The 20,309-nt window shown below is 39.2% G+C and overlaps 1 protein-coding gene across 1 annotated transcript in view; it reads left to right on the top strand.

The window, feature by feature from the left end:
- Pde7b (phosphodiesterase 7B) overlaps nucleotides 1–20,309 on the top strand; it is a 355,604-nt gene that overhangs the window by 81,309 nt on the left and 253,986 nt on the right. Inside the window, exon 2 of the mRNA XM_008822074.2 lies at nucleotides 19,328–19,388. Coding sequence (XP_008820296.1) covers nucleotides 19,328–19,388 — 61 coding nt within the window. The remainder of the gene's footprint in view (nucleotides 1–19,327; nucleotides 19,389–20,309) is intronic.

Here is a 20,309-nt window from a genome sequence, read left to right as displayed (position 1 = left end):
ATAGAGGTGTGGGTCCCCTCTGTGTGCTGGCCCTGAGGAAATACCTCCCAGAAGACTTCACCACAGTGATGCTGGTATCTTCTTACTTACAGCTAATTTTTCAGGCCCAGCTAACCAGCATTAATTGTCCCAGTAAAGCAAAAGTTTTACTTCAGGTTCTGGTCTCTTCTTAATCACAGCTGATTCTTCGGCCCCAGCTGACCAGAACCCACAGATTCTCAATTCAAAATATCACAGGAACAGCCCTGATAGTCTCTACCTCCCTTTGAAGCTTCACAAGCCAGGTCTCCATGTCTACAACTCTTTCAACATAACTGTTCCAAGCTCCACAGCAACAAACTCTGAGCAAGCAATAGCTTTTCTAGCCCAAAGTTCCAGACACTTCCACAGTCCTCCCAAAAAACACCAAGGTCAGGTCTGTCACAGCAATATCCCACTCTCTGGTACCAATTTCTGTCTTAGTTTGTTCTTCATTGCTGTGACAAAATACTCTGACCACTACAAACTTGGGGAGGAAAGGGTTTATTTAGCTTACATATCCCAGGTCACAGTTTATCCAGGAGCCCAAGGTAGGAACTCAGGGCAGGAACCTGGAGGCAGGAGCTGGAGCACAGGCCATGGAGGAACGCTGCTTACTGGCTTGTTTCCCTGGTCCCTGCTCAGCCTGCTTTCTTATGTAACACAGGCCCACCTGCCATGGGTGGCATCACCCACAGTGGGCTGGGCCCTCCCATGTCACTCATCAAGAAGATGCCCCTCAGACATGACCATAGGCCAGTCCAATAGAGGAAATTCCCAATTGAGGCTCCCTCAACTCAGGTGTGTCAAGTTGACACTAAAGCTATCCAGCACAAGTACCCACACGGGTCCTAGAATCAATGCAAGCAGATACTGAGATGACTTTACTAGGAAATTATGTAGGTATAATTGATGCTGTAGTCAGTGGCTACCCTGCATACGATGGATGCTCAGAAGAGGCATTGAACAGACCTCAGAGATTCAAGAAGCCCTCCAAGAAGACCAAGTGATATCATAGTGGTAACTTGAAGGCAGATGAATCTCTGTGAGATTAAGACTAGCCTGGTCTACATAGTGAGTTCCAGGCCAGCTGTAGCTACAGGGAGACCCTGTCTCAAAAAGACAAAAATAAATAATACATAAATAATAAATAGAAAACTAAGTTGGATGTGGTGGTAGAAGCCTTTAATCTCATACCCAGGAGGCAGAGGTAGGCAAATCTCTGTGACTCTCAGGCCAGCCTGGCCTACATAGAAAGTTCTAGGCCAACCACAACTATAACTAAATAATGAGATCCTGTCTCAATAAATAAATTAATTAATTAAATAAAATAAAATAAATGCTACTGAGTCCAGAGCTTTTCTGATAATAGGTTGTATTTATCATTAGAGGTGAGAACGCAAGTACAGGGTCCCTGAGGTCAGTGCCACACCTGAACTGCTGTACTCAAAGCCCAAGTCTTTGCTGTCTCCACTTTTAATTTCCTGAAAGATTTGGAGGCACTAACTTGTAGGACAAACAACATGTTGAAAAGTAAAGCTTTACAATTCAAAGGACAGAAGCATACGAGGACCAGAAGGAGAAGCAAGGATTGGCTTCTTGTTGGCTGAGTTGATGAAAAGCCAGAGTCCAAGAATAGAATAGTCACATATTGTTCACTTCCTGTACACTGAGCACTGTGCACAGACCTGTGTGCATATTATCTCATTTAATCTCCTAATAACTACATACTATCTCATATTTTTTAGGTGAGGGCTTAGGGGAAAAAAGATCAAAGATTTCGGAGGTGGCAAAGCTGTGATTTGAATTGTTACTAGACTGCAAACAAAAGCCTAGACTTTGAGCTACTAAACTATAGTATACTAGAAATGACAGATACATTATATATATATATAGTATGTGTAAATATGTGCATTAACACTTTGTATGCACACACAGATACATTTAGATCTATTGGTGATCAGAACTGCTTAGACTGACACGCCTAAATTTAATAGAATGTGTTAAACTGATGATTACATTCCATGGCATGTCATACGTTTTCCTTCGGCCATTCACTAAGCCCATTTATTGGGCATTTACTTTATGACAATATAGAACAACCCTCTGCTTATATAGTCCAGCCTTTTCAAATTTAAGACTAATTAATAAAATAAGGTTTCTTTACATTGCTTCATTTATAAATCTATTCATTATGCTTGTGCTCAATTCCTTTCTTACTTTGCTAAGAATACATAGAGAAAATTGTTTTAAACCATTAAATCTAAAATATTCACTATGTGCTGGGCATGGTGGCACATGCCTGTAGTCCCAACACTTGGGAGGCAGAGGCAGGTGGATCTCTGTGAGTTCAAGGCCAGCCTGGTCTATATAGTGAGTTTCAGGACAACTGGGGCTACAGGGAGACCCTGTCTCAAAAAAGAAAAAAGACAGAAAAAAAAGATTCACTATACAAAAATGGGCTAGTTTATTAAACATCAGTTAATTAATAAGCATTGTTGGTTGATGAGTATACTTACTGAGAAACTGATAAAGTGTGATCATTGGGATTCCTAATTTCATTGTCCAGTTCATCAATCCCTTCCAAGATCCTTTTGCTAATCTTGTGTCAACTCATTTCTATTCCTTTTTGTTTTCAAGAGCCCACTTTTTAGTCCCTATTTTTTTAAATTGTATTTATTATTTTTATTTTATATGTATGAATGCATTGCCTGCATATATGGGAGTGCACCCACATCGTGTAATGCCTCGGAGGTCAGAAGAAGGCATCAGAGTCCCCTGGAACTGGGGTTAAGGACGGTTCATAGCCACCATGTGGGTGCTGAGAATCGAACCCAGGTCCTCTACAAGAGCAGTCAGTGCTATTAACCACAGAGCCATCGCTCCAGCCCCAAGTCCCTATTATTTTTATGATCTTTAGGGACTAAATTCACTGATGGCCAGTCTTAATAATTTAAAGATAGACCAATGATTTGGGGTTGATTACCAGTACACAGTAAATAAGGAACTGTCTCTATCTCCTTTGGTACTCACCCCTTGTTGGCATTTACATTTTAATTACTAAGTTCTACAAGAACATGAATACTAATAAAAATTCAAACTCAAATCAATAATCATTTCTACTTATGAAAAAGACTATAGAGGGTCTTGAAGTAGTAAATCGACTAGAATGAGAACTCAAATCATAAACAACATAACACTTACAAGTAACCCCCAGGGGCCCTCATACAAATTTCTCTACTTAAATACTTGAAATGCTATGCTAGGTTAACCTTTAAACCTATGCTAATGAGAAAAAAAAGAGACATTATCTCTATTTTCCTGGTATGAACCTTGACCATTTAAAACAAATTTTGTTTGCTTCTTTGCTTATTTTGGGTAATATTTGCCAGTAACAAAAACCTGTGAGATTTAGAAATCAAGCAATATACATAATTCCCTCTTTATTAATTTATTAGTCTTAAATTTACAAAGGTTGAGCTATATAAACATAGGGTCTATGTCTCAGCTCTGAAGCTTTAAATAATATTTACCAAATGTTTGACATTCACAGATGCCAGTAAAAACTATCACATACTAAGGTATGTGTCATGTATATGTGTGTGTTTAAGAGAGATGCAGACAGGAGGGACTATTGCTTTCCATGGAGGACTATCTTTCAAAACTATAATTCTTTGAAAATCTTTAACTTTGAGTGGGACTCAACCTACAGCATTCACAGCAAATTCACTACATAGCCCAGATGACATCTTAGAGGAATCTTGATATCAAACTGATACCCTGAACTTACTTAAAACATGCCAGGAGAGTGCTTGTCTGGAATAGAAAAGGCCCTGGTTCAATCTCCAGAACCAAAAAAGAAAATATTAAAATAAAAACTCTTCTAAGAGTTTCACCACCTTGCAGATTTTTGACTTGACTGCTATGCAGTAAAGACTAGTTTGGGTATGTTTTTGTGCCAGTTCATTCATTTGGTCTATTGTGCAATATTGAGAACTTAAGATGTGATGGATATTCATCTGGGTATTGGGGAATAACACCAAACTAGACAGAAAATACCTTAGTGAAGAGAGGGAGGTGTCTTTCAAATATTGCTCTTGTCAAAGTGTGTGGTAGGATTAAACCAGTGATACCAAATATAAACTATTAGTTAAATATATACTATTTCATTTTCACTTGAAGCTCATAAAATCTGTCAGTCATTTCTCAATGACACTGGGTTTTTTAGCCTTAGCCTGGGGTTGATTGCCAGTAAAATTTACAGAAATCTCTGTTCTATGGCCAAATTTATGTCTTAGAACTGTCCTCATGGAAATGGCCAATGTGATGTGACCAGTAATCACTTTTTGATTGTCTATGGGAACATCTGGATCTTTGACCTCACAAGTAGTTATACAACAGGCCCTTATCCCTGTGGAAAAGTATTTGTTCCTTTGTGGCTCAGAGGTCCTGTGTTCACATGCTGGACTTGATGTTCTGGAAGTCATTTTCTCTAGCACTGAGGTTATTTAATTCCAAAGACTGGTTTGAATTTCTTTTAAAACTGTAAGTATATAGGATTACATTTAATTGTTGGTTTATGTACAGAAACATTGCTGTACTGGGGCTGCCAGGAGCCCTTTATAGCTACTCCTTTGTCCTGAGTAAATATTCATTCAGTTGCAGTCTGGATGAGGTTCCATGAATCTCTGAATCGTGACTCCTCTGCAAAGACTTGGGGATATTACTGATATGGCTCTATTAAGCTTTTGCTGTGTGTAGGACCTCATAAACCAGCTTGAAAATTGCAGGGTAAGTGAGGAAAGTCAACATCTAAAGCTTGGACACTTCGGCCAGATGGCTGGAGTGCAGTAATTATGAATACATACTTGTGCAGCAATTGTAAGTACATATTTGTTGGTAACACAGGGGAAGACAAGTCATTCCAACTTCTCACTGTGTCAGTGATCCAGAGGCAGCAGTGACATCGCTGAACAATTGCTACATTCTGTTGGGGCCTGAAGCAGGAATGTGGGAGTCCCATTCTGGTTCAAGTCTCTCTCTGAAGGTGACAACTGAGTAAAGGAATGGTTTTCTTGAAATATGCTTTTCCAGAAGTTTCTGAGGAGGACATGCCCTTATAAGGATTAGGGAAGGACTTTTATTCCCAAACCCCAGCTGCCCATCTTCTGGGCTCTGAGGACTTGACCTTGATCACTCCTTTATATGTATTCTCAGCCTCCAGCTTTACGGTATGCATAATTTTGAAAGTCATAGCCTTCATTATATATTCATGCTAGACTTGAAACTCTAAGTCCTATTCTGACTTCTATAATCTACTCTTTCTAAAGACCATATGGATTATATTAAGTTTAAAGAAGTCTGATTGTGAACACCCTAGTAAAGTGTTAGCAGGTAGAAAGTCAGAAGAGATGAGCTGCTCTCGAGGTATTCCCCAGCTTTGCTGGCTGGGGTCTGTGACTTGCAGTGACTTCATTTATGAATCTGTACCAGCATCCAGTCACTAAGAGGAGCCTGCATGGCCTTGACAATCCAGTCCCTGCCATCTTCTCCAGCCTCATGGCTCTCCACTCCACATTCTTGCAATTACCTGAACACCATCCTCTTGTATCTATTCTTGTCTCCCTTACGTTCCTCAGTCATCTTTAGGTTTTTACACTGGCAATTATGTTACTTAGAATAAATACCTTCCTAGTTTATCTTGAGCCTTAACTCCAACTGAGGTAGAACTTAATATTAGTTCCACTCTCCGTTATCCAAGCAACAACAATTTTTCGGAAGCTTTTCCATGCCCATCATGTGGTGGCTATCTTGACCTTGCATGTGGAACTCCTTTCCTAAGTCCATTTAGGTTCTTGACCCTTCCTCACTATCAAGGATAGGGTACATAAAGAAAATACCCCTCCATCCAGCCCCACCCACCTCTCCTCTGGGTCTTTGGCTTTGCAGGCTACCCTCCTCCAGACTAGCACTCTCCATCACAAGAGAAGCAAAACACCTCTCTTTTCCATACCCTATGACTTACATTAAAGAACTATACTCTGTATCTCATGTACATTTCCACAAAATGGCCCCATACTACATCAACCTCCTTCCTTCTGCAAAAGCACATTCTTACAGGCCACGTTGTAGGTTCTAGAGTAGAGTAGACATGATGTTTACAGATATACTGAATAGGGGCTGGAGAGATGGCTCAGCGGTTAAGAGCACTGACTGCTCTTACAGAGGACCCGGGTTCATGGCGGCTATGAACCGTCCTTAACTCCAGTTCCAGGGGAATCCAATGCCCTCTTCCAACCTCTGAGGCATTACACGACATGTGTGCACTCACATTTATGCAGGCAATACACTCATACACATAAAATAAATATAAGTAAATTTTAAAAAAAAACAAATATACTGAATATATTATAAGTATTACTGTGAATAGTGTTTCTCCATCAATTCTACAATGAGGTTAAAAAGGTAACTGAAATGTCACAAATCACACAACTAATAAGGGGAAGGTTTGGGATTCGAATCTCAATATGCTAAATGTCTAGCAATATATTCTCATGCACCTGACTCTTCTACTAAGTGAATATGGACTTCCCCTTTAATAACTCACTATTTTTAAGTTAACCATTTATGATTATAGCCAGTTATCAATACTTGAGACTCTAAGGTGACAAATAAAAAGATGAAATTATATTGTAAAATTCTCACACAAGTTTTAAACTATTCCAATTTGTGCTGCTTGTATTTGCATCTGATCTAGGGGTTTCTCAGAAGCCATACCAGAATTCTTTCCCAAATACCTGAACCCAATGCCTACCCAGTTCTAATAACTATGTGCACTGGAGAGAGAGGTCCCAGTGTGCTCCAGGCCACCACCAGTCTTCAAATACAGGTTTTGCTAGAATTCTGCTTAACCAGAAGCTGGAGTCATTTTGTTGGCGTGGAGAAAAGTGCAGTTTTCAACGTGCATTTCAATGCATGCCAGTTGCTGAACTTGGGTGCCACCTGTCCTCAGTATCTCCCCGGAGGGTTCTATCAGAAGGATCCAAGCATCCCAGTACCCTGTACTGTCTGGGGTCACAATGACAGAAACCATGGTTTCACATTCTGGATATTTATTTAGTAACTTAATTTTTTTTTTCTCTTGGGCTGAAACCAGGTTTTCCAAGGTTTGGTTCATAATAAGTAGTTTTTAAACATTTAAAAATAAGGGTCTGTAATAAAATGCTGAGAGATTCTGGAGATGGCTACTGCTGGCCGTGCATGTTCTAATAGAAAGCATACTCCATTGAGTTAACATTTTGTTCTTTGAAGAAAAGAAACAAAGCTGTTAAAAGCAGGTAGGTTCATTTTCCAATAGCAATAGCATTAATATCTTTCAAGTCACTCCTAACTATAGCTAATTAGAGGTGTAAGAGGGATGGTCCTTCCTGAAGGTCACACCAGGTTATGCAGACCACAGAGTTGCTGTTGGCCACTGGCAACAATGGATTTGTTAAAATCTTCTGTTTGGCTCAGGGTAATTTTTTTCTCTTTTGCTGTTGTGTCTCTTATTTTGACTGGCTGAGGTTGAGTTGGACCTCGAGGCCAGGATCCAAAGGCAATGCCAGGTTGTTGCTGGAGATCTGCACTGACAGATTGTTGAAAACGTATTAGTCTGACGTTTTAACAGCCTGCAATAAGATGGAAATCTGCTCCTTCATTGGAAAAGCTTAGGAAGGAAAACATAAGCTCCAGCTAAACTCAGCCCCAGTTCCAAATCTGCCATCCTCTGGTACCGGAGTGCTGAGGGCTGCCACAGTGTTTTGAGATGAAGGCCTGACTATGCCACCCATGTTGTAGGCAGGACTGTGCAAAATACTGTGGACTTGAGCCACTGTAAAGATGGAGACCCTGAAAACATCTCCAGGAGGAGGGAAGTCGTGAGGTGCTAATGGCTTCCACACAAGTGGGAGTCAGCCTCACATGCAGTTTCCACTGGGCGGTTGGGGAATTCTTTAGGTCATCACCATTCTATGGAATAATTTAAGAAAAAAGAGTAAAGAACACCTAGGGTTTCAGTACATCCTTTGAGTAGAAATAGACAAAATAATTACAGGCAGAACCATTGATGAGAGCTATCCGATGCCATTACATTATAGTTATTTGTTACAGATCTAAAAGAATTCATTAAGCCCCCACTCTCAAAGCAACCATCCCTCTGGCCCAGAAGTACATTTTGTCCTCCAGTCTCACTCATGACTACCAGTTCGATTAAACCCTCTTGTCCTAGTTACTTTCTATTGCTGTGATTAAAACACTGACCAAAACCAACTTGGGGAGGAAAGGGTTTATTTTATCTTACAACTTCTGGGTCACAGTTTATCATTGCAGATGGCCAAGGCAGGAACCAAGGGCAGGAACTGGGAGGCAGGAACTGAAGCACAGGCCATGGAGGAATGCTGCTTACTGGCTTGCTCCCCTGGCCCATGCTCAACTCAGCCTGCCTGCCCAAGGGTGGCACCACCCATAATAGTGTGAGCCCTCCCATGTCATTCAAAAATCAAGAAAATGTCCCACAGACATGCCCACAGGCCAATCTAATGAAAGAAATTCCACAGTTGAGGGGCCCTCCACCCAGGTATGTCAAATTGATAACTGAAGCTATCCAGCACACTTTTATTTTGACCCACCTCAGTTTGGATCCCATGCTTGAGGACTATTTCTCTAACTGTAACCCAGTTTTGCTCAGGCACCTTCCCCTGCCCTGGAAGGGAGTCAGGTACACTCTCTTGCCAGCCAACTTTTTTACCCTTCAGTCTCAGGTATGAGGTCATCTCTCTTTGGAAGTCTTCTGTAACAGCCTCAGGCAGGGTTCGGTACCCATTACTGAAAGGACTCTTCACTTTCTATATTCCGACTTCAGACTAGGCCCTAAGAAGACAGGACCAAGCCTGAATCTCATTCAATTTGATATTCACACTCAAGTGTAGTGTTTGCATAGACTTAGCACTCAATCGTGCCTTTTTTGAATTTATATACTCACTTATTTGGGAGACATTAACAGGGTTTCAAATTTCCAGCCCTTGTTATCTTTCAGTTCAGTCTCAAGAGGAAGTCATGCTATATGCTCTACAGATATAAGCCATTTTCTCTCTAGACCTGTCTTCTGAGGACCAGACTTTAGTAAATATTCAGTTCTCTGCTTCAAAAAACTGTAAGAGGGAAGGACACCACCTTTATCTAGGGTTAATTGTTGTTTGTGGTGCTGAGGATGGAACCCAGGGACTGTGCCTATTAGGCAAGGACTCCACTACTGAAATACATCATCAACTCTTGGCTTTTTGAGACAGGGTCTTGCTACTGAAGTTCAGACTGTTTCTAAATTCTCTAAGTAGCCCAAGCTGACCTTAAATTTGTGATCCTCCTGCCTACGCCTCTTAAGTGCTGGGATTACAGGGATGTGCCACCATGCCCAGCTCAGGAACCAGTTTTGAAATGTCTTCTCAATGTCTGGTTTCAGCCTTCATCACCTCACCACAGCTGCACATGTATGGCTGATACATATTATCACTTACTAACTTCTAAACATAAATGTCCAGGCAGCCTATCTCTTTTCATGCTGACAGATAATTTCATTATATACCACAAAACTGCAGTAAAGAATCTGTTGTTGACCCATTGCATAAACACAGGGAGTTCATATTATGTGTTAGTTACCGACCTGGACATTTGGGAATCCACAGGTGAGGAAAAAAAAATGCACTCCCAATTAATACACCACTACACAGGTATTTGCCTTGTTTATATATTCACGTGCTACAAGACAAACATTCATGATGGAAGTGCTTCAAGATGGACTGAGAATGGGCGTGAAGGCTCCAGCCTCTACTGATGCTTTCCCGCCTCCAGATTGCCTTTGTTGCTCCTTTGTGACAGATGCAATATATTTCTCTTTCCACCAAAGTCCAGCAACTTTTCAACAGTCTGAGCATAGTTAGTTTTCCAATTCAGGAAACTCAGCTTTGATGATTTTTTTTTCCTAAAATGAGTATAGTCTATGTCAAGGGTTTGTTTTATTTTGTTTGGTTTCATGAGCTCTCTAAGCACAGTCATAGAGACGTTAGGTTTTCTGTATTTCTGCTGTAGCATCCAATATTCAGTCATTGGTTTCATGGATGTCAAGAGGCCACTGAGCCAAATGTTTTGTAATCCCTGGATTGCTGCCATGTGCTATGTTCTTGAAGTCAACAATTCAGTGGTGCCTGCTGGCTCTCCACTTTCCCAATTGTGGTCCACCAGCCTACTGATCTCACGGCCTGGTGAGCCGGTTTACAGATTTGTACTGAGTCATTTGTAGAGGCCCAGCCTAGAGCCTGATCGTCTAATAATTTTACAAATGCCTAATTCCCTTTATTAATTTCCTTTTTGCTAAAAACAAGAAAACAAAGCTAAATGTGGGAGGATAAAATCAAAGCATCATATCTTCTTAATTATATTCTGATATTATTTAGCATCATGCACTTAGAGTAAACTGTTATTGTCTCAGTTGCCACTGGGAGAAACTTCTGAGCAATGAGAGTTCTGTCTTGGGTTTAGCTTATTTGTTGCTCATTCCTCTCTTCTGAGAGAAGATTTTTTTTTCTAAAAAGATTTGTTGCTGGAGGCTTGCTGAGAGGCCTATACATTCAGGTGATGGAAAATTTGATAAAAATAAAAAGGCATACGAAAGCTTATTTGAAACGAAAACATCAGCTGGCTTAAGAAAACTGAAAATACTGAATTAAACAACAAGGATAAAATGTGAGCCTGTCACTGTTTTTAATAATTCTCGGTGAGTATATTACCAATATGTTAATATTACCATGTCAAATATAATTTTCCTTTAAGGAAATAAAGTTTGTTGAAGGCTTAAATATGATTTCTAAAATTACTGCTAATATCGATTTTTACAACTATGATAAAAAATAGTGCAATTAAGAGAAATCTATTTGTGGAAATTGCAGTTTTAACTTATAAATGCTCCCGGCTTTAGATTTTGTTTCTGTTATTTTTAGTGGACAAGAAAAATATATATATATATTTATGATATAAACCATGATGTCTTGAAATAAGTAAACACTGTGAAATGGCAAAACCAAGCTAATTAGCAGGCACCGCTTATACACCATCCTTTTGTGGTGAGAACACAAAGCAAGCTCTCAGCAATTCCCAGGTACACAGTGGATTGGGATGACTGCCATCACACATTGCTCTTCCTGCCCAGCTGAAGTCTTGTAGCCTTTGAGCAATTTCCCTCTGCTGTCTATTCTCTGCTTCTATGAATTCAAATTGTTCAGATCTCACACAAGTGAGATTACATAATACTTGTTTTTCTGTACCTGGATTATTTCACTTATCACAGTATCCTCTGTATTCATCCCTGTTATGGTAAATGCTGGAATTACCTGCATCACTAAATAGTACTCTTTTGTAAAATGCCTCATTGTCTTTACCTTTTCAACCAAACCACTGACCAACACTTAAGTTCTTGTCATTTCTTGTCTATTGTAAATAATAGATGCGGTATTTTAAAACATTCATGTTTTCATGAACAAAAGTCAAACTCGAAGTTTAATATACAAAATTTTTGTCTAATAATCATTGGCAACCAACTGGTAAAATATTAGGAATTTTTTTACATGTATGAGTTTTACCTGAATGTATGTAAGTACATTAAATGCATGCAATGCCTGCAGAGGCCAGAAGTGGGTGTTAGATCCCCTGGAACTGGAGTTAAGGATGGTTGTTAGTTGCCATGTCAATGCTGGTAAATGAACCCATGTCCTGCAAGAGCAGCCAGTGCTCTTACCTGCTGAGTTATCTCTCTAGCCCTATATTTTTACTTTTAAAATCAGTAGTATTTCTTCTCTATTTTTCCTTTTTGAGACATGGTCTCCCTGTAGCCCCAGCTGGTCTGAAACTTGCTATGTAGATCAAGCTAGCCTAGATCTCACAGAGATTTGCCTGCCTCTGCCTCTGTTTCCCAAGTACTATGAGTAAAGGTGTGTGCCAATGTGTCTGGCTTTCTTTTTCTTTCTTTCTTTCTTTCTTCCTTTCTTTCTTATTTATTTATTTATTTTTGAAAATAGTTTCTATTTTATTTAATAGCAATCTCCAGTGCACTTCAATGTAACTGAAAAATCCATGCATCATAGAAGTAGATTATATATATGGTAGCAACTTTCCTAGACTTTTCACCTAACCTTTTTAATACTGAGTACAGGGGCCTAGTAAGTTATTGCTGCTTACACCCTTTCTTTCTTATTTATTTATTTATTTTTGAAAATAGTTTCTATTTTATTTAATAGCAATCTCCAGTGCACTTCAATGTAACTGAAAAATCCATGCATCATAGAAGTAGATTATATATATGGTAGCAACTTTCCTAGACTTTTCACCTAACCTTTTTAATACTGAGTACAGGGGCCTAGTAAGTTATTGCTGCCTACACAGGAAAGAGACCCATACGTCTGAAACACTTTGGTTTCATTGTGCATCGGCATTTCTTTTTCTTTTATTTTTTTGTTGAATTTTTTTGAATGTCATACAATAATATATTTTGATCATATTTAGACCCCATGCCCTAGCTGCACCCCTCCCTTAATACCCCCTACCTGATTTCATGTAGTCTGCTATATATACTTAGGCCTATTGAGTCAAATTTGTGTCCCCAAATGTCCTTTAGTGTGTGTCCATCCCCTGGAACCTGACTCATCTATCCAGCATCACACTCATAAAGAAAACCCTCTTTCCCTCTCCCAGCAGTTATCAGTTACCAGTAGCTCCTCAGCTAGGATTGGGTCTGTTCCTTGTGGTCATATACCATTACTGGCACTTAGAATTTCCCACCCCTCTTCCATAATGATTCCTGAGAGTTGAGTGGCAGAGGTTTGATATAGGTATCCTACTCAGGGATAAGCAGTCTGCAGTCTCTTACTCTCTGTACATTGGCCAATTACAGTTCTCTGGGTTAATCACTGTTCTGGTTTGTTCTTCATTGCTATGACAAAATACTATGACCACTACCAACTTGGAGAGGAAAGGGTTTATTTAGCTTCATATCCCAGGTCACAGTTCATCTGGGAGCCCAAGGTAGGAACTCAGGGCAGGAACCCTGAGGCTGGAGCTGGAGCACAGGCCATGGGGGAACGCTACTTACTGGCTTGCTCTCCTGGCCCCTGCTCAACCTGCTTTCTTATTCAACACAGGCCCACCTGCCCAGGGGTGGCACCACCCATAATGCTCTGGGCCTTCCCACATCACACAACAATCAAGAAGATGCCTCACAGACATGGCCACAGGCCAGTCCAATGAAGGAAATTCCCCAGTTGAGGCTCCCTCAACCCAGGTGTGTCAAGTTGACACTAAAGCTGTCCAGCACAATCACCATCTGCTGTATAAGTGTGCTTCTCTGTTGAGAGTTGAGAGATTCATTAATCTATTGGTATAACAATAACTCATTAGGAGTCAGTTTAATACTATGTATATTTAGCAGAATGATAGTAGTAGGCTCTCCCCTCTGATCTGTGACCTGCCTAGCCACAGGTTCCTAGGTCTGATATCAGTATCAATATGGGCTCCATCATGTGAAGCAGACCTCAAATCCAAGCAGAAAGTGGTTGGTTACTCCAATAACATCCATGGCACTATTGCACCAGTGGGCATATCTTTTCAGCCCAGTTTTTGTAGCTTGCAGAGTTCCCAACTGGTCAAGGCTGATGATTACTTTTCTCTTCAGATAGCATGCATAGCACCTTCCAGCACTGTGAAAGCTGGCCAGGAGAGATACTGCTAGTAGAACCAGTTTAATTTCTCCTTGTTTATTCTATAACGCATGTATGTAGGGTCTTCAGCAATAGGGTCTTATTGTCAAGTTCTGGAGGGTAACCAAGAGCAGGGGCAATGACCAGTATTATTTGAGGGTCTATGCTTAGAAAGAAAGAGTCCTGGTCACAGCTTATAAAGAAAGAGTCCATTCCTGGCACTGGACTTTTTCTTTGCCGGCCTGTCGTGTCTAGTAGGGGCAATGTCCCCCTGCTATAGGGTAATTCCTTTTAATCTGTTTTGTATTGCATAAGTATATGTATATACTTTATATTTTTATATGTATATACTTTAAGACGCTTCTATAGTGGAAGGTTTTCATATGACTTTTTCTAAAAAGCCTTTGGTGTTGGTTATCCCTCCCCATACTCCCTCCTCTGCCTTGCCCTCCCATTCCCTACCCCTTTTAACCCTTCCTACTCCATTAGTCCCCTTTCCCTCTTTATATCACTTATTCTATTTCCCTTCAAATGAACCTCCCTGTCCCATGGCTGTGTACTAGTTTCCTGACCTCCATGTATTTTCCAAGCAAAATGGGTATATCTAAAGATTCAAAGCTGGCATTCACTTATGAGAAAGAACATGTGACATTTGTCTTTCTGGGTATGAGTTAACTCACTCAGGATGATTGTTTCTAGGTCCATCCATTTTCCAGAGAATTTCATATTATTTTTCTTGAATTGAATAACATTCCATTGTGTAAATTTACCATACTTTTATTGTTTATTCATCAGTTGATGGACATATAAGTTGTTTCCATTTCCTGGCTGTTTTAAATAGAGAAACAATGAACATAGATGAACATGTATCTCTCTAGTAGGATACAGAGTACTTTGGGTATATACCCAAGAGTGGTATGGCTTGAACATGTGGTAGATCAATTTCTAGCTTTTGGGGGACTCTCTACACTGATTTTCATAGCAGCCATACCAGTTTGCACTCCCATCAGCAATGAATAAGATTCTCCTTTCCCCACATCCCCACCAGCATTTGTAATCCTGAAAAATAATATGGAAATTAATATGGAACTTTAATGAAGAGTTCAAAGTTCATCCTTACTTTTGTATTGCAATTTAACCTATAATGGCTTAATCTAGTACTTTCTTGTTTATAATGAATTAAAAACTAAATTTGAAATGGTACTATGATGTAGATACTATTACCTTATGTTATAGAAAACACAGCAGGTTTGGTATGACTAAATAAATTGCCCAAGATGATATGGCAAATAAGAGGAGGTAGAAACAGACTTGAAATTGGTTCAGTCTTATCTGAAGCCTGAGCTCTCATAGTGGCAACCCTTGCAAACAACCAGAAACCACTGGGTGAGTACAGACAGTGTCAGTATAGATAGTGTCTACCTAGCCAATGTAACAAGAAGCTCTGAAGTACTTAATATTTGGGAATCCATGAATCTTGGTTTAGCATCAGTCAGCACTAATTCTCTCACACAGGGGGTGCTCCTGTCTCTCTCAATTTTCTACTGTTAAGAGTACAATGGATAGTATGAAACAGTAGATAGACAGCACTTAGAACAGTGTTTAGCCCAGTCTCCATAAGTGTTAGGAAGGTAACAGATATTTAGACTGCCTCAAAGAATTTTCAGGGGTCTGGCATATAAATGCACCAAGGTTACAACAACGAAACATTGGGAACACTAACCATGGTCTGTACGTATAATGGGCTCACATGCATGAATTCATGTGCTGCATATTCTATGTGCTTCAGAAGGAAAAAGCATGCACCAGGGAAATTTCTCTGTTGCTAACAGGGATCCAGTTTCTTGGATAAGCATTGCAATAGTGATGCCCTGTTGCTTGTGGGTAGTTTATACTGGAATCACTAGGCAGGAACAAGGTGGTCTAGGTATATCAGGCACATAAGAATAAATGAGATGCTAAAAATTAGGACGAATTCTGATGAGCAGAACTAAAGGTCAACCAGCATCAGGGTGCCAAGATGGGGAATCTCAGCAAACATGAATAGCACATCAAAGGAAGTGAGTTCCAGCACTCTAGAACCCAGCAGGATAATGACCTACCACCATGACAGAGTTTGCAGCTTTCTACAACTGGGACCCTGTGCTTAACCTAATCAATCTCCCAAACTAGGTCATGGCTCTGGGCTGCACAGTAAGCAGGAGCCTGGTGGTGAAGGGCTTGGTAAACGTTGACATCAATGAGAAAAAGCACTGGAAAGAATCTGGTTGTTTGCATGTCCTGAGATCAATCAGATTGCCTTCTGAACATTGCTTTAAAAAACTGTTGCTATCATCAAGCATCTTTAAAAGAGCAAAGCAATTAAAGAGCTAGTAAAGGTGCCTCAACCATTTCCCAGATTGCCAGGGAGATGAAGACAAGGAAGCAGACAGTCTCATCCTTATTGGAAGGGCCAGAGCACCTGCCTTTGCTGCTTAGTAATGAACTTGTCTGGTCAGTGAACCTAAGCAGGCCATGACTGTTAAGGAATGCATGCTCCATGGGAGTTTCAGAAACTCCTCCAAGCTTTGTGCATGTACAGGGAAGAAAGACAAATCCTCGCAGCCCATACTGGCATACCTGTTGACAGATATATGTCAAGTTATCCTTAACCTATTATAGCCATGGGAGGTTATGCAGCCTCCACTCACAATGTCATGGAAAGGTTCTTCAATGACAGAACACCTCTTCTGTGGCAGCATATGTATGAGCTTTGTCATTAACAGAGCAAGAAAGGAGACCACTCTGTTGTCACTTCCTTGTGGAACCCAGACAAGAGATCGATAGCAGGTTGTTCTGCTGAGAAATTGAAAACATTTTAGAAACTCTGACCTTTTATTTAAAAATAATGATTAACTCTTTCGGGTCATAAACATACTACTTTAAAAGGCAGGTGATGCAGAAAATAGATCCTAGCTATTTTAAAGGGCTTAACCTCTGTCAAAATACAAACAAAGCAGGAACAAACAGTAGAATTAGACTGCATGGGTCATTAATCCACACATTTGCTCCCTGGCCTAACTTGGTGGCACATATCAACAGTCCCATGTTACTTCCAAGGAAATGAAGCATGAAGAGATTAAATGGCATGATATAAACCACACTAGGTCAGCAGATAGCTACAAGAAGGGGTCATGGTCCGAACTTTCCGTCTAAAATTCAGAATCATTCAGAATCCAGTGCCTTCTTAGAACCTTCCGCTGGCCCTGGCTTTCTTCTGCTGCTGTTAAGTATCTTGATTAGCCAACACAATGCTCTTAAATCTCTGAACCAACTTCCCATCTCTTGCATAATGCAGATCAACTTAAAAAATGGATTAACTTGAAGATAGGGGTACCATCTTTTCTCTTCTCAACCTCCTACCTGATAATTTCATAATTAGGTATGAAGATGTAAATTCTTTTTTCCTTTGGGGAATTGAATTAACCAAGCTGTGAACTTTGAAAGAAAGAGAAAAATTGGTGAAGGTATTAAACCTGTAGTCTCCTTAAGAGCAAAGGAAATAAGTATTAAGAACAAGATACTAGAGAAGACAGTTTAATCTACGAGTGACCACCATGAGCCCGAAGACACTGGTACAGACATACATTGAACAGAGGACCACTTTGATATTCAAAATGTTGGACATGTATCATTCTTTCTTATTGTGAAATTTTTCTTGAATAAAAAAGTTTACAGAATAATTTAAGGCACAAATAATTACAGATAAAGTTGGTAACTTTTCACACCCTCCCACACTTCATTTCTCTATCTCTTCCCTACCCTATATTTACTGCCTTATTGATCATTCATTTCACATTGTGCTTTTTCAATAAATTAATATATGCAGAAGCAATGTGTACTACTTTAGGTATTTTCAACTTTATAATAAATGGAGTTCTTTTTAGCATAATTTTGAACTTAACCATTGTGTGTGTGTCTATATGTATGTGGTTTATATGTGTATGATGTGTGCACATGTGTGTATTCATGTGTGTGAGTGAAGGCATGCACATGCCACAGAATGTGTCTTAAGATTAGAGAACAACTTTGAGTGATGGTCCTAACTTTCCACCTTGTTTTGAAGCAGGGTCTGTGTTGTTTGCCATTGCATATGCCAGACTAGCTGGCCTATGAGCTTTCAGTGTTCTCCTATCTTGGCCCTCCTCCCCATAGCAAGAGTGCTAGGATTACAGATGCATACCACCACACCCAGCTTTCCATTGTTTCTGAGGATTCTAGCTTAGATCTTCATGCTTCAAGCACTTTCCCCACTGAACCATCTCCCTGCTTCTAATATTACACTTTAATGGCATAAATATATTTTTGTATGATTAGAAAGTGATACATATAATGAGTTAGGCATTCCAATATATATAAGTACATAATATATTATATACGGTTTTAGAGTATATATAGCTCTAATTCATTTTAATTGATCTTTAGCCTTCCAATCATGAATGGAATTTATCTTTTTTAGCCAGGACATTGACATATGTGCAAATTTCTCTAGTTAAAATTTTAGAAAATCACTTGTTCTATCATACCATTTGATTTTGCCAGTTTTTGTCAAGTTTTCTGCAGTGTCTATATTTTACACTCCAGTCCAAAGAGTGTGAAAGCTTCACATTTCTCCATATTCTTGAAAAATATTTACTATTTCCAGACTTCTAATTTTTGTCAAATCAGTGGATCTTTAAAAACCCTTTATTTTAGGTATTATTTGCTTATTCCTACTTATTGATGTAACAATATATTTTCTGTATTTACTGACCACTCAAATTCCCTCTATAAATTGCTTGCTGTGTGCTTTATCCCTTTTTCTGTCAGGTTGTTTGTTATGTTCTTATTGATTTGAATGGCTTATTGATAAATGCAGGTACTAATCCTATCTGCCAATCATATTCATCATGCAAATGTAGCCTGTTGTTCAATAGCAGATTGTATTGCTAAGTTTTTCCTTGCACAAAAGTTTTAAAATGCAAGTTAAAACTAAGTGACTTGCATGATTCTACTGGTTCAGGAAAACCCTGTGCCACTCTTCCATTTCCTTATTTGTCTTTAACTCAAGTTCAGAGAGTTAAATATTGACCACACAGCTTTTTTGTTTGATGATATCTGTCCTTGTTTATAGAGTAGATAATTTGGAATGATATATATGCTGAATGAGAACTAGTTTTGAGAGTGATTCACCTCAGAGTATTGAGCCTAGTAGGTCAGATACCTTCTGTTGAGGCAGAAACTGTTACAAACCAGTGAGTCTTAGGCCGTGGTTTCTCCTAAGAGCACAGAGTCAGCTGTAGGCAGGGATGTGAGGTGGGCAGGAACAACCTGACCCAACTTACCTTTCAAAGACTTTGCTACAAGGAAAGTATCTCTTCATGACCTAAGTCCCTAGGTCCAGGTAATCAAAGAAAACAAGAGCAGAATAACACCACAGTAGCATCAGTTTGCATGGATGTATTCCCTTGAGAATTCTTAAAGTAACTAAAGCTGTCTTTCTATTACAGAGGTGTGGCGAAATCTTGTTTGAGAACCCTGATCAGAATGTCAAATGTGTTTGCATGCTAGGTAAGAAGGCTTCTTGTTTCAAATATATTAAGCATGTTGATGTTTTGTGGAGTCGCTGTTATGTGATATCTTATTGACCATCTCTTCCATTTTAAAGAGGCTTGTGAGTTTATAAACAGCTATAACGTATTTGCAAAACACTAAAAAAATGAAAAAGGTTTTCAATTTAATGGCTCTCAGTAAGTCTGAATTCATGCTTCTGAGTCTTATTTTTTCTTGGACATTAGTATAGCATATAACTAAATGCATTTTATTCATAAAACAATGATCAGAAGGCACAAAGAATCACATTGTCATGCCTAAGCCTGACATTATAAGATATATAAGTAAACGATTAAGTATTTACAACATAACACAAAATGCCCTCATTTAAAAGACTTGGGAGAAGTGTATATTTGAACTAATCTGAATCGGCAGTTACCCACAATGTATTTGCATAAAAATAGTACTATATAATAAATAATTATTTGTTCTTCTAGGATGATAGCTCATCAATGCCTTTTATAAACTCTTTAATATATACTATCCTGTTAAAGAATACACGTAGTTGTATTTTCTTCCTTATAGTTTAGAAACAAATGTAGAGAATATGAGTGATACATTTAGCCACAAAGTAAGAAATGGTCCAAATCATGACAGGTTTCTAAACCATAAAAGTTTAGGGATAGCGTAAGTAACTAAAGCATATCCAATGAATGTTACACTAATTATAATGTAGAATTTAGCAGTGGCAAGGACAACTAAACAAGACTATAAATTTTATTTTCATACCATGTAGAGAATATGAGTGATACATTTAGCCACAAAGTTAGAAATGGTCCAAATCATGACAGGTTTCTAAACCATAAAAGTTTAGGGATAGCGTAAGTAACTAAAGCATATCCAATGAATGTTACACTAATTATAATGTAGAATTTAGCA

This window comes from Nannospalax galili, unplaced genomic scaffold, assembly GCF_000622305.1.
Source record: "Nannospalax galili isolate Female #2095 unplaced genomic scaffold, S.galili_v1.0 scaffold186, whole genome shotgun sequence".
NCBI lineage: Eukaryota > Metazoa > Chordata > Mammalia > Rodentia > Spalacidae > Nannospalax > Nannospalax galili.
The sequence above is the reverse complement of the archived record's forward strand: the minus strand, read 5'-3'. Positions and strand labels throughout refer to the sequence as shown.